The sequence below is a fragment of the Mus caroli genome, unplaced genomic scaffold (assembly GCF_978045245.1).
Source record: "Mus caroli unplaced genomic scaffold, Mus_caroli_1 scaffold_14, whole genome shotgun sequence".
In the NCBI taxonomy this organism is placed as follows: Eukaryota; Metazoa; Chordata; class Mammalia; order Rodentia; family Muridae; genus Mus; species Mus caroli.
The window spans coordinates 100,091,395-100,106,321 of record NW_028227269.1 but is presented as its reverse complement, the minus strand read 5'-3'; the positions used below and the strand labels follow the sequence as shown (position 1 = coordinate 100,106,321).

At 42.8% G+C, this 14,927-nt stretch overlaps 2 protein-coding genes across 5 annotated transcripts in view; one reads left to right on the top strand and one right to left on the bottom strand.

Annotated features, from left to right (window-relative positions):
* Cpsf2 (cleavage and polyadenylation specific factor 2) overlaps positions 1-6,106 on the bottom strand; it is a 30,327-nt gene extending 24,221 nt beyond the window's left edge. Inside the window, exon 1 of one of the 3 annotated variants that reach the window (XM_021178809.3) lies at positions 5,986-6,106. The gene's annotated coding sequence lies outside the window, so the exon portion shown is untranslated. Of the gene's footprint in view, positions 1-5,739; positions 5,888-5,985 lie in introns of those variants that run through there. The other 2 variants (XM_021178808.2, XM_021178807.2) reach the window with 2 other exon arrangements.
* Ndufb1 (NADH:ubiquinone oxidoreductase subunit B1) lies at positions 6,091-14,181 on the top strand. Of its 2 annotated transcripts, none has more exons than XM_029484670.2 (3): positions 6,091-6,214; positions 12,633-12,777; positions 14,075-14,181. In XM_029484670.2, exons 2-3 carry the CDS (start codon positions 12,641-12,643, stop codon positions 14,109-14,111), a joined length of 174 nt encoding a protein of 57 aa, XP_029340530.1. In that variant the 5' UTR covers positions 6,091-6,214; positions 12,633-12,640; the 3' UTR covers positions 14,112-14,181. The 2 variants fall into 2 exon arrangements, with proteins under 2 accessions (XP_029340530.1, XP_029340531.1); XM_029484671.2 differs by having other exon boundaries at positions 6,103-6,214; positions 12,636-12,777.
* Positions 14,182-14,927: the final 746 nt, after the last annotated feature.

Here is a 14,927-nt window from a genome sequence, read left to right as displayed (position 1 = left end):
AGCAGTGATATACATTTACGAAGGATGGAGGAGTCCATGTAATATGGAGATTATCTAAGGCATAGACTACACCACCCATATTACTCAGTACTAAGAGGCAGTGAGTTAAGAACTTGTTTTCCAAGGCCAATCAGTTTTTCCTTTAGCTGCACGGTAAGTTGGCATGGTTTGGTTTTCCCTCTAAACAAGAGGTCATGCATACCCTCTCCAGAGAATCAGATTAGAAACCAGAGATCTTCCTTTCTCCTGCAGTCCTTAACACACAAGCAGAATGTATACATTCATAGGAACATGGTTTTCAGGAAGCTTAATGTTAATACTCGTGTGACACTGTAAGCGACTGAAAACTATCTTAATCTTTCCAATGATTTTGACAGTATCTTATGTCTGCAATTCTCAAAACAAAGACTGTATGTGAGGACACCTACTACACATTTTCCAATAAGATTAACAGTCTTGTGGTTAAACTTGTGGGATGAAGCTTTTGGTAACAGAAAGTGAGATGGCTCAGCAGGTAATGCAGGGTCTACAGTTAACTGATCCAGCTCCCTCTTGTTGATTACCTTTTTACTCCATAACAATGTTCATAAATGTAATTTTGCAGAGAATCTAAGCAATATTCTTCAAAAATGTCTTCTATTTTGTTTTGAACACAAACTTGGGGTTCCATGTATGTTAAACAAGCGTGCTAGCACTGAGCTAAATGCCCAACTGAATCAATCTACTTTAATGACGGAATCAAAGTGCTTGCAAAGAACTGGATGAATTCACATCTAACTTTTACAGAAAGACCCAGACTTTAACAGATGAAAAGTATCTTTTAGGTCCCCATGGTAAATCTGTTTCTTTTCCAGATTCATTACCTACTGATATTTCACCCGAAGATATGATAAAACACAAATTTATAAGTTCTTTTTTTTTTAAGTTCTTTATAAATCTTTTAAAAAAGTCTCGTGAATGTAATTTACGTCTATAGTGAGAATTTTTTTTTAAAGGCAGTTATGTCATTTGAATACATTTTTGTTTTAATTCTGGGTGTAGGACAAGAGGCTGCTTCCCAGGGGGGCGATTATCATTTGTTGAGTGTACTAGCAGGGGCATGATCTTTGCCAGCTCCGGATAGTTTACATTTGATATTTTGGAGACTCAGGAGAGCCCCGAGAAGGCTACAGTGAGAAGGCCTACGGTGGCTTACTGATGGTTCCTGTCGTTGCAGTTTGTCAAGTGGTCCTGAGCAAAGGGAGAAGTTGGAGATAGCCTGACCACAATGCTGGATTTGTGCCAAGGAACCCAATACCCCTAATCAACAGGACGTAGTCTTAGAAGGTCTATATCCTCTTTCCCCTCCTACCTTCTTTCTCTCCTACTTAGTGTTTGGGGGTGGAGGTGGGGGGAGGCGTTGGAAGGGATTAGGGTGGAATAAGGACTGGAAGGGAGAAAGTGTAAGATCCCAGTAACACAGCTAAACAAATACAACAATATACTTCCAGCTATAACTCTGGTGTTTTTCTCTAAGGCATCATGAGCAACAGAAGAAGTGCTTGCTTTTTTTAGACAAGTTTTCACAGTGAAGTCCTTTTGGCTGACAATATAGCACAAATGGCCTCAGATTCTTTAACCTCCCACCTCAGCCTCTAAAATGCTAGGATTCCAGGCATGTACAATTATGCCTGGCCCTATACGTTCCATTAAAAAAAAAAATGGGGTGGGAGAAAGGACTCAGAGGTTAAGAGCACTTGCTTTTTTTATAGAGGACCTGGGTTCACTTCCCAACCCTCTACATGGTGGTTCACAATCATCTATAACTTCAGTTCCTGGGGATCCAAAGCCCTAGACTCCAAAGGCACCAAACGTGTATGTGTTATACATGTATACATACTGTAATATCCAAAATGAATTCAAGACCACCTAGTACCTTCCCCCTTCAAAAAGGACTTTCCAAACTGTACTAGCAGGCCAAGTACAGAGCCAGATAAAGCAGCTGGCTGACTAAACAAATATAGAAACGTAGTTTTAACGGTCAAAATTACTAAGCTTCCAAAACAAGATTAACAATTCCCCCGCCCCGCCTCACACTAAAAACCTCAAGGACAGACAAAAAGAGAGTCACCCTCTACAAACCAACCAATGTCTAAAAAGGTTATTGACTACACCAATTAAAATAAGCCAAACTACCCTGGTGCCTATATCCGGCCCTTACAAAGTTATAAAAAGTGTGTTCTTTTTTTGTTCTGGGTCTCTCCTCTGGCCTGCGTGCTAAGAGGGGAATTCCCAACATGTTGGAATAATAAAAATCCTCATGCAGTTACAGCGATGGCGGTTTCTGTGGTCCTTGTGAGTAAGGGTCTTTTGACGAACTACAACAATACAAGCAAAAACTCATATGCATAAAATAAATCTAAAAGAAAAGAGATACATAAATTGTAAAGAGTTAAATTTACAAAAGGGATAAAACATAAGTAATTATGGGCCAAATTGGTCATAATCTGCTTATATATACTATTCAGTAAGTGAATCTTAAAAATTCTCAAGAGCTTCTGTTATTAAAGGAACTAAGATTACTTATTAAAGATTTATACAGTCAGGGCAGAAGGAGAGAAAACATTCAAAAGACTGGAATAAAATCAGCTAAGATGAAAACCACAAAGCTAGAAGGTATCAGTGAGAAATTCAGCCTGGCATGCTTCCATGAAAGACAGACAGACAGACTGACCAAGTGAGCAGCAGAGGCCCAGCAGAAGGGCCCTGGATACCCTGGACCTAGTTCTGTAGGCAATGCAGAGGCATTTAAAAATTCATTCTTTTAAGTAGGAAGAAGGCAAAAAAAAAAAAATGCCTTAAAAAAAAAAAAGTAGGAAGAAGGCATAATACAGGCAACTGTGCTGACGGAAAATAGGCAGATGTGCATGACTGAACGCCAACAGAACACACACAAACACAGAAAAGGGGAAATTGCTCAATTACACTCAAACACCTCTCCACTTCACTGATGCTAAGACTAAATTTTTTTTTTGTCTCGAATGTCTTCTTTAATTCCTTATCAATTAATGGGTTATTAGTCAAGTAACCAAGGCTGAAAGTCTTCCCTTATTTTCTGGGACCATCTCCTATCAATTCTCCCTCAGAACACCTTGCACGTATACGATCTCCCTTATGTTCTTACTGCTGATACCTGAATGGCAGGCCTCATTACCTTACACTTGGGTTTTGCCATTTCATTCCCGGCAGCTTTTCCCCTCTTTATCTCAATGGAAACACTACTGCCAGAATAATCTAAAACATCCCTGCAAACACTATCCCTTGTTCAAGTCTTTGAAGGAAGGGCTGGCAAGAGAGCTCAGTGGTTAACTTAAACCTGAGTTCAATCCCCTGCACCCACTTGATGGAAGGAGAGTACCCACTCCACCAAGCTGTCTTTGTGGCCTTCATTTGTCTGCTGTGGTAGATGTGTTCCCCCCCCACACACACACACACGAACATGCTATGATGTAATAATAGTTGAAAACTTAAAACACACACAAAACAACCTTTAAAGTTATCTACTGCCCGAAGAGGGAAAAATAAAAACAAGTAACTGAATGTTTTTACAGGGAGCGAGGTGAGGAGGAAGCAGGAGCTGCCTGATACCAGTTTACTATTTTCTCAAGGTCTGGCTCAAAGTCTCCTCCTTTCTCATCCTTTACCCATTATTAGTCTAGACTAATGTGAGCCACAGATGTAATTTAAAAATTTCCCAGCCACATTTACAGCAAAGAGGTAAGGCCTGGTGTTTTAACAGTGTCAAATCATCACTTCAACAGGTCGTCATTTAATGAGTCAGTTTCCAGTGTTTTTGCACTGTGTTCGGCGTGTACTTTCCAGTTCATTCCCGTTCAAGCCAACCTAATTTCAAGCACTCAATAGTGCATGTGGCCACTGTAATAGCAGAGGTCTAGACTCCCAAATCAATGCTTTGGGCTGGGGAACGTCGTGGTTTTGCCACTGAGTAAGAGCAAAGTTGGCACCACCCTCTTTTTATGTCCATGTCTCAGACTGATTTCAATGGTATCACCAACCATCAAGTTTCCCAGATTAAAAACCATTCACCCACTACCAGTAAACTGGCAGTCACAGGTGGAACCCTATGTAAGTGGCATTTCCTTCATTTCTTCAGGTGGTTCTTCTCCTGCCTCAGTGAAGGTTCTTGTTGCCTTACCTGAATGGCTGACATTGCATCTAGTTTTCTTATCTCAGGTTGGTCCTGCATAACCTTATATGCCAGATCATCCTAAGACATAAATACCTCCTGCCCACTCCCTGCCAAGTGTGCACCAGCTTCCTGCTAACTAAATGAAAGACAAGCTCCAAGACCACTCACAAGCCGACCTAATCTGCACCTTCAGTCTGCACCAACCACTCTTCCAGTTTTTGATTCGTTAAAAATCTCCCCAACAGCGCCCAGCCTTCTCACGTTTTTAATCCCTCTTCTGCACTCAGGAGTAACTTTGTTCTCCCAGGCTTAGCAAATTCCTCTTGATCTGGCTCAGGTGCAAGCTTTTCATTGTCCCCAGGTAAAGCTTCATTACTTAGCACAAAGGAGGCAGGAGCAGTGTTTGCCAAGGGATGATGAATGTGTCCAAAAGCGATCATCTTTGCATCTCCCAAACCAAGCACAGTGTTCGCAGCATTAGAAATAAATGTGCTGCCGGGCGTGGTGGCGCACGCCTTTAATCCCAGCACTCGGGAGGCAGAGGCAGGTGGATTTCTGAGTTCGAGGCCAGCCTGGTCTACAGAGTGAGTTCCAGGATCAGCCAGGGCTATACAGAGAAACCCTGTCTCGAAAAACCAAAAAAAAAAAAAAAAAAAAAAAAAAAAAAAAAAAAAAAAGAAAGAAAGAAATGTGCTGAACGCACTGAAACCACCACATATCGGGAATTCCCCCAGGACAGTGATTTCGACTACCTCTGCTTCATCTCGAATATATATCAGATACTTGCTTTCACAAGAATGATCGTTCACGCTGAGGTCAACCAATGAGAAATGCACAAAGACGGATCTGGACTAGTCCTGGGGCTTACAGTGGGAGAAGTCTCTCTTTAATCGTTCAGGTAAAGAAAGGCTTTGAAAGGGGCAAAGGAATTGTAAAATTAAAGGTTAGAAAAGTAGGCATCGATAATGCTTAAGTTCGCCCTGTCACAGGGGCCAGAGTACTGGGGCTGGATATGGCCTGACTTCTGGTTTCCTGAAAAGTACGTAAGCAAGGAAACTAGGAATGGGATCTTGGGAAACGTGGTGATTGCGGTAGCGCCGAGAGAGAAGTTAATTCTATCAAGGCGTGGCATGAGACTCTCAAGGGTCTTTGAAATTAAGGAGCTACGAAGGCACCTGCTGGCCTCGTGTTCTCTGAGCCCAAGATGAGAAAGGCAAAGATGGGGAGGCTTGGGGAGTACGGCGGTACCAGGGGAAAGAGCCCAGGCTGGACGCGGATTAACTTTTAGCTCCCGCTGATGAAAGCTCAGAGGAACTAGACAGGAGGGAGGGCAAGGAGGAACCATAGGCGCGCCCCAACACCCCGAGGTTTCAGCCCGGGGAAAAAGTCACTTCTCTTCCCCCTTGCGGAACGCTTGTTCCAGGAACCACGGAGACTGTCACAACCGAAACCGCGGGAGCGCGTCCGGGCGACACCGGGCCGACGCGGGAACCCATCCCCTTGAGGGCCTCCTCCCAACCCGAAGGCTCCTTTCCGTCTCCGGTCCTCACCTACCAGGCCAATCTCCCCCCGGCACCGTCCGCCGCCCTTCCCAACCCCTAGTGGAACGCAGGTCGGAGAGCGAGCAGGGTTAGCGCGCGCTCAGCGGCGGAGAGCAGCCGGCAGGAGCCCCTGTGTGGTGGCCGCCATCTTGGGCCTGAGCAGAGCGGCTGAGGCGGGGACGACCCGGGCGACACCATCTGTAGGGGTGGCGCCGAACCGGGTCAGGGGAGATGACAGCGCAAAAGCTCGCAAACCTTGTCAGCCCGGATCCACGTCTTATTCAAAACGTGTCACGATCATTCACAGCTTAAGATGTACGGGACTCGCGCGTGAGAAGGGAGAGAGAAGCGCCGGTTTGCCGACGCCACCCCCTCTCCTCAGGGCTGGCGCGGCGAGTGGCAGCTCCTTAGGTCACGGCTTCCGCCGGCGCCAGTGGCCTAGCTCCCTGCGGCTGTCCTTGGTCGCCTTGACACCAGGCTGAAGGTGGGTCTGGGGACCCCGGCGCCACCCGTGGTGGTGATGCGGGCGGGAGGGTTCTGGGGAACGCTCGCATGGAGGGGGAAACAGGGTCGCCTTCGCCTTTTACAAAGACTGCTCTGATGCTGGCTTAACCAAAGCGTCTCTGGGGACGATCTGATGGCCTGGCTCTCGGGGGACTCGGAAGGGTTCTCAAGGATCCGACTCTTGAGCCCACAGTAGGGAATGCAGCTCCTATCCAGAAGCGGGGCGCATTCGCCCAGGCGTCTGTCTGTCTCCTCGTCCAACTCCTAAATGTGAAACCCGCACGTAGCCATTTGCCTTTTAAAAACAAGGCTTTCGCCCGGCGTGGTGGCGCACGCCTTTAATCCCAGCACTCGGGAGGCAGAGGCAGGCGGATTTCTGAGTTCGAGGCCAGCCTGGTCTACAGAGTGAGTTCCAGGACAGCCAAGGCAACACAGAGAAACCCTGTCTCGAAAAAACAAACAAACAAACAAACAAACAAACAAAAAAAAAAAACAAAAAAACCCCCAAGGCTTTCTGCTTGGTTTCCAGCCCGTGTTATGATCTCAACGGTTTCGGTTTTCCTTCATTCATTTCATGTCTTAGGTGACACTTTGTAATAATTATAAAGAACTGTGGGGTCCAGTCCGACACAAGGTATTATTTCTTAAAAAGTCTACATGTGCCTGCAGTGGTGGCGCACGCCTTTAATCCCAGCACTTGGGAAGCAGAGGCAGGTGGATTTCTGAGTTCAAGGCCCAGCCTGGTCTACAGAGTGAGTTCCAGGGCAGCCAGGGCTTTAAAGACAACAAAAAAAAGTCTACATGTTTCCAGCATGAATCCAGATAGAAGACTCACCAAAATAAGACTCAGAGCAGTGTCTGTTTTCTTCTTGAAAAGGGAAAGAAACTTGTGTTAAAAAATATTAAGAAATATGTGGGGTTAGTTGTTTTTTTGTTTTGTTTTTAAAAAGTAAAAGCTGGATATATACATATCTCTCTCTCACACACATGGTGGGGGCGAGAGAGGTGGGGGCTCTGCAAAAAAGAAAAGAGAGGAGGAGTTATTTAACTGTTTACCTCCATACACAGGAGAGACAGTAGAACAAAAGAGCTTAAGCCTGATCAGGATACAGATTGTCTGGGGACTATGCTAATCCTGACTCTTTACCCTATACTTCAAACAAGTTACTTTGCCACAACTAAATTTGGATTTCTTCATCTGAAAATAAATAAATAAATAAATAAAGCCCCAATCTTGAGACATGGTTACTTAAATCTGCAGTCTGTTGTGAGGAGTATATGAATTAGCTGTGACGCAGAAACGCCTCTTCCATGTGGCCCACATCTGTAATTCCGACTACTTTTGAGGATGAGGCAGAGGGCTAGTAAGTTTAAAGCCAGCCAGAGCTTCACAGTAAGACTGTCTCAAAAAACAAACAAACAAACAAACAAAAGATTCAGTTCTTGTTAAAAGCTTGCCCCCCCCCCCAAAAAAAATTGGATCACTTTAATATTAAAAAATAAATGACCAAGCCGGGCGTGGTGGCACACGCCTTTAATCCCAGCACTCGGGAGGCAGAGGCAGGCGGATTTCTGAGTTCGAGGCTAGCCTGGTCTGCAAAGTGAGTTCCAGGACAGCCAGGGCTACACAGAGAAACCCTGTCTCAAAATAAAATAAAATAAAATTAAAATAAATAAAATAAAAATAAAAACAAATGCAAGGCAGAGTGTGTGGCTCTGTGATACAGTATGTGCTTTTCAAAGCCAAGTGCTTCCTCCCTCCCTCTCTAGCCCCCCTTCTCTCTCTCTCTCTCTCTCTCTCTCTCTCTCTCTCTCTCTCTCTCTCTCTCTCTTTTTCTTGACACGGTTTCTCTGTGTAGCCCAGGCTGGCCTTGAACTCAGAGATCCTCCTGCTTCTGCCTTCTCAGTGCACCACCACTGCCCAGCCTCCCAATTCTTTTTTTTTTAAATACCACAGCACCAGACAGTGGTGCACAGGGGAGGCAGAGGCAGGCAGATTCCTGTGAGATCCAGGACAGCCAGGGCTACAAAGAAATACTCTCTTGAAAAGCAAAGCAATAATGCTATATTTTATTTCTGAAATAAAAACAAAATTCTTCTTATGGCCTAGAGAGATGGCTGGGCTCAGGGGTTCACAGTGCTTGCTGCCTTTCCAGAGGATCTCTCCACTCACAGCTCACAACTCCAGTTCCAAAGGGCTGTGACACCTTTGACCATCTTAGGTTCCTGTACTCATATGCACAGGTGCACACACACGCACACATACAAAACGTAACAATAAAAATAAATCTGAAGAACTAAATAGACTATTAATTTGTGCTCTCATAAGCACCCGCCAGGAGTATATTCCTTAAGCAGTTAGTTGGCCCTGTCCTATTGGTAACATTCTTAGCTCACCCACACCAAACCTGAAGTGCAGCTTGTCCTGGTCCTCACTAGATGAAGCTCTATGGATTTAGGCCCATGACCAAGACCCTCGCTCTAGTTCCCCTCTTACCCATTTTCTGGCGAATCATTCTGACTCACAGATGGCCACTTTTGCCCTCCCTGCTCATCTTGCAGAAAGACATCTCTGTAGATGATGTTCACTGCATTGCTTCCCAAGTCAGTTGAGTAGCTACTGAAATATGAGGTGCCCCTCTGGGACTAAGATTTGTCATTTTCTCCTATGGATGATAGTCCTTCATGATGGCTGAGGCCACCGTGGATTCTGTGAAGAATCTGTTTCTTAGTACCATTGTCATTATGCCTCCAGTCTGTAGAAGTCCATGTGTGGCAAGAGGCCCATAAGGCTTCCCTCTTTTCTAAGTAGAACCAGACCAAACCCATCTATGCCAATAGGAATGACTCATAGCCTACAGGTAGCTGTGAGCTTATTTTAAACTGCTGTGAGCTAGGAATCCTCAAGTACTTGTTAGTGCAAAAATGCTGTCTTAACAGCTGTATAAACAAGGAAGCTAAGGGCTTTTTTTTTAAAAAACATTTGTGTGTTTGGGCATGCATTTTCTTGTTTGTTTGTTTGTTTGTTTTTCAAGACAGTGTTTCTCTGTGTAGCCCTGGCTGTCCTGGAACTCACTCTGTAGACCAGGCTGGCCTCAAACTCAGAAATCCTCCTGCCTCTGCCTCCCAAGTGCTGGGATTAAAGGTGTGTGCTACCACCGCCCGGCGTGCATGAATTTTCACGGCACAGCACACTTGGCTGGTGCAGAGGGAGGGTAGCAGATAACTCTCAAGTGTCAGCTCTCCTTCCATCATGTGAGTGCTAGGAATCAAGTGTGGGTCCTTAGACTTGATGGCTAGTGCCTTTACTTGCTGAGTCATCTTTCTGGCCCTTAAAGTTTGCAATAAGGGCAGAAAGTGTCGGTGGCCACTCAGTTTGCCAAACTAACACAGTCTCATGAACATAGACATTGACTAGTAAGTATTTTGCAGTTGAGTGCTATTAAAAGTAACTTCCTTTACCATCTCCACACTTGACTGGCTCAAGTTTATAAAGGTAATCAGTTCTGAGCTCTTGGTTAACATTTCATATAAGTGATGCTACTTAATAAAAGGGAAGAGAACAACTGTCTTACAGGAAATGAAGTAAGATGGCTTTACTTACATTTAAATCTCCAAGAAGCATTTGTATTCAAATCAGTGGGTGAGTTGTGGTGTCTGGAAGAGCCTATGTGTGGCAAGAGCCCCATAGTCCTAACTCATCTCTCTCCTGAACAGAGCCAGATCAAACCAATCTCTCAGAATTCTAGTAGTAATGGTTCTGTTAGTCCAGCCTCATCTTGGAGGTAAAGCCAGATTCTCCAGTTTAAAAAGGGCTTCCCAGGTGGTACTGATGTGTAGTTAAGGTTGAGAATTCCAGCCGTAACTAGGCAACAAACTACAACATAACTAACAGATGACTAAATTGTAAGTATATATTTATCTCTTCGTGTACTACATAATGATTTTTAGAGATAGGTGATGTCCAAACAGGAGTTTGCTATGTGGAATGTTACATATTATGAACTTTATAGTAACTGCGACTTTTAACTTAATGGTTATAGTCTAACACTGACTTTAGGAACTAGATTCTTAAAAATTTGAGAAATAGTTAGAACTGTGTTAGTATATGGACCAGTTCAGGTAGAGCAAGAATGTGATCTATGAGCACAGATTGAGCTAAGCACTCTTGCTGGCAGTAGTGTGTTGCTTCTCCTAAGGTTGACATGTCCTCTCAACCACTGTATGTGACATATTCATTCACATGTGGATGTGGTTTTGTTTCTCATCTGTGTATACAAATCTTAACAGAAAATTGATGGTTTTTATTGAACTCAGTACACAGTTGCTATTTTTTACTTCCTTGCCCGTTCTGTTCTCCCTTATCTGCTTTTTGGAAAGTGTTAAAAGATAAAAAGCGGGCTGGAGAGATGGCTCAGCAGTTAAGAGCACTGACTGCTCTTCCAAAGGTCCTGAGTTCAATTCCCAGCAACCACATGGTAGCTCACAACCATCTATAATAGGATCCGATGCCCTCTTCTAGTGTGTCTGAAGACAGCTACAGTGCACTCATATAAATAAAATAAATAAATCTTTAAAAAAAAAAAGGTAAAAAGCACCAGAAATATCTCAAAAGGAGGGGAAGTGTGCTATGATACAGGTGGCATTGTGAGAGACCTGAATTTTAACAGCAGCTTGCAATCAATAGCTATTTGAGTTAAGCTGTTGGCTTTTAAAATGCATTTTATGTGTATGCCTGTTTTGTCTGCATGGATGTATGTGTATGTACACCACATTTGAGCCTGCTGCCCTTGGAAGTTAGAAGTCATGGGGTCCTCAGGAATTAAAGTTATGGATGGTTGTGAACTGTGTGTAGGTACTGAGAACAGATCGTACGTCCTCTGAAAGAACAAGTGCCTTGCCGGGCGTGGTGGTGCACGCCTTTAATCCCATCACTCGGGAGGCAGAGGCAGACGGATTTCTGAGTTCGAGGCCAGCCTGGTCTACAAAGTGAGTTCCAGGACAGCCAGGGCTACACAGAGAAACCCTGTCTCGAAAAACCAAAAAAAAAAAAAAAAAAAAGAACAAGTGCCTTAACCACTAAGCCATCTATCTCTTCAGCCACAAGTTCGTATCCGTATAAAATGAGGATAATAAAAGTTACTCCACATTCTATATAGAAATATGATAACTTAGTATCTAGTACCCAATCTATAAATTCTCTTTTCCTTTTATTTTGTAGTAATTGTTTTATCTTGTCATATTGTGTTCTTTTCAATGTTTTTATCCTACAGAAAATAATTTTCAATAAATGTATCTTTACTTAACAAGTCCACTACTAAAATATTAAATTTGCATTGCATGAGAACATCTGCGAATAGATTACACATATGAAAGTTCTGAAGTAATGCAAAGTACAAATTCTGGTTTGTAGGTAAATTTAAATTTTCCATTTCTTGGTTCTACAGCATATCAAATCACTGATGAAGTAAGAAATAAGATTTCATAAATAGTGCAATGCAGTGTAATTTTTTATTATGTTTGTGTGTGTGTGTGCTCACGCGCGTATGTGCATGCAAACATGAGGGTCAGAGTACGACCTGTGGGAGTGGTTCTCTGCCTCAGTCATGTATGTGGGTTCTGGACAGTCAGACTTGGCAATAAGTGCCCTCATCAAAAAGCCATCACACTGCCCCGACCGAGAACAGTGAATCTTATAGTAACCATTATCATCTAATCTTAATGAAGTTTTGTTTGTTTTGTTTTTTTTGACACAGAATTTCTCTGTGTAGCTCTGGCTGTCCTGGAACTCAATCTGTAGACCAGGCTGGCCTCAAACTCAGAGATCCTCCTGCCTCTACCTCGGGAGTGCTGGGATTAAAGGCGTGCGCCACCACTGCCAGGTTTTAATTACTTTCTGATGCCAAGCAAACCTAAAGAGGCTTTTAACAAGCCTCATGTCCACAGCTATCTTCCTATTTCAGATGCAGTTTAAAAGATGGCTTGTTTTAAGCCAGCTGCGGTAGTTTACACTTGTAATCCGAGTACTAGGAAGGCAGCCAGGAGCTTCTGCCGAAGGTTCAAGGTCAGCCTCAACCACATGGTGGGTGCCAGAATATAGCTGTAGTCAAATCAAGCCTGTCTATAAATAAATAAATAAATAAATAAATAAATAAATAAATAAATAAATAATCTCCAAACCAAAGTGTACTTATTAACATGTTAACTGTACATATTAATATAATCCCTGTTCATACAGCACTCGTTGATTATATTCACCTTTCTTCCACCTTTGTCTCCCTCTGCTGTGCATTGTGCCCAGCCATAGTGATCCCTGCCTACCACTTATTTCAGTATTTCAAAGACTGTTGTACTTTGTATTTAAGGTTGGTTTTTGTTTGTTTTGTTTTCTGTTTTAGCAGTCAAGATGACCTTATTTCAGCTTATACGTGAGCACTGGGTTCATATACTTGTCCCTGCGGGATTTATCTTTGGATGTTATCTAGACAGGAAGGATGATGAAAAGCTAACTGCCTTCAGGAATAAGAGCATGCTATTTCAAAGGTTAGTTCATAGCACCTTTGGGGAGTTCTGTCTCTTTTGTTCCAAACAAAGAAGTGGGTTTTTTTCCTACTCTAATGGTTAACAGTCAAGTGATACTTCAGGTTTGTTATTTAATCGTTGGATGAAACTATGATTACCTCTGTAGTGCAAACAATTTTTAGTTTATGATCTAGCCATTTCAGATCTTTGAAAGTTTCATGTTTTTCTTTTATTAATTTTCACTTAATATATAAAAAATGACTTAAAAAAACCTATTATTTATGTGTGTGTCACATGTTGTATGTGTGTGCCCTTATCGGCCAAAAGAGGGGATCAGATCCACTGGAGCTGTAGTTACAGATAGTTATGAGCCTCCCCAGTGTGGATGTCATCTGAGAGCTCTCATGACCACTGAGCCATTTTCCTGCACCCTCATGGCCTCTTCGTACATGCGTATATTTGTACTTTTCATTCCTGTCCCTGGCTCCCTTCCTCTCCAAATAGTCTCTTCTGTTTCATGTCACATGTATTTACATCTAGATTTTGCATATAACAGAAGACACACAATTTTTTGTCTGTTTTTAAAATTACCTTTATTCCGGCCCTTTTCCTTGGGGCCTCCCCTTGTCGTGCTCCCTTCTAGAAAGTCAGACATTTTAAAACTTAGAGTGTATTTTAGTGTAGAAACAAAATTCAAGCCAGCTACCCCAAGCCTATCATACACACTTTCATATATGTTTCTTTTTACTGATTTGATGCAGCTGAAATAAACAGTGTGCTTCATATATGGTGACTGAGTGGTGATACCCACCAGCTTGCCTGAGCCTAACTAACATGGCTAAGAAGACAGATAGTGTAGCCATCTGCCAGTGGGTATAGCTGTCTACACTCAAGGAATATGAAAGACTGAGTAGCATCCAGGTCACTATGCAGGTGTGTAGTTCACAGTCCAGTATTTCAGCAAAGATGAAAGAAGCTGTAAAGGACCTAGAGACCATTATTAAGTCCAGGCAGAAGAACAGAGCTGTCACATAAACCAAGAAATTACAGTTCTTTAAACTGGGAAAGACAGACAGTAAAAGTTTGAGAGTAGAATGAATGAATGGATGGATATGATGAATCTAAGGTAAGACCTAGTCAATTTGATAGAATATAAACAAATATAAACTTCAGGCGCTTTAATAATTTTTATTTACTTGGGGGCTTAGAGATGGCTTAGTGATTAAGAGCATTTGCTGCTCTTAAAGAGGACCTAGGTTTGGTTCCCAATACCCACATAAAGTTTATTGACTGTTTTTTCTTATTTCTTTTCACACAGGGAACTGAGGCCCAATGAAGAAGTTACTTGGAAGTAAAAGCTGGTTAAATCACATAATGTTCACATTATAAAAGTTATTGGAGAAATAAAAACATTTACTATTTAAAGACTTATTTTATTTCATGTATATGAATATACTGCAGCTATCTTCAGACACACCAGAAGACGGAATCAGACCCCATTACAGGTGGTTGTGAGCCACCATGTGGTTGCTAGGAATTGAACTCAGAACCTCTCGAAGAGCAGTTGGTGTTCTTAACCACTGAGCCATCTCTCCAGCCCCCTTAGACCTTTTACTGAGGTAACCATTTATATCCTTTTTATGTTCTGTTGAGGTAAGATTCAAGCATGAGGCACAGTTGACTTAAGAAGTGGCTCCTAAGGCCAGGCGTGGTAGTCAAGCCTGGATCCTGAACATTCAGGAGGAAGATGCAGAAAGACTGGTGCAAGTGTAACACCAGCCTGATTTACACAGCGAGTCTAGGCCAGCCAAGGATATCAAGACCCTGTCTCAAAAAATCAAAAATGATGGCAATTCAGTACATCATTATATACATAGGTATCTGTATTAGTCAGGGTTCTCTAGAGTCACAGAACTTATGGGTAGTCTCTATATAGTAAGTGAATTTGTTGACAATTTACAGTCTGTAGTCCAACTCCCAACAATGGTCAGCAGTTGAAGATCTGCTATCGAGTAAATCTTCTATCTTCCAGTGTCCTTCTATAGGTCTCCAGCAGAAGGTGTGGCTCAGATTAAAGGTGTGTGCCACCATGTCTTTAATCCCAGATGACCTTGAACTCAGAGATCTCCCTGATTTAATCTGAATTGGAGGCCATTATGTTTTAAGATCTC

What these genes read in the sequence shown, in the direction of transcription:
- Ndufb1 (XM_029484670.2), top strand. Translation starts at nt 12,641, where the DNA reads ATGACCTTATTTCAGCTTATACGTGAGCACTGGGTTCATATACTTGTC. An exon ending in AAGAGCATGCTATTTCAAAG is followed by an intron (nt 12,778 to 14,074) that starts GTTAGTTCATAG and finishes CTTTTCACACAG; the next exon opens with GGAACTGAGGCCCAATGAAG.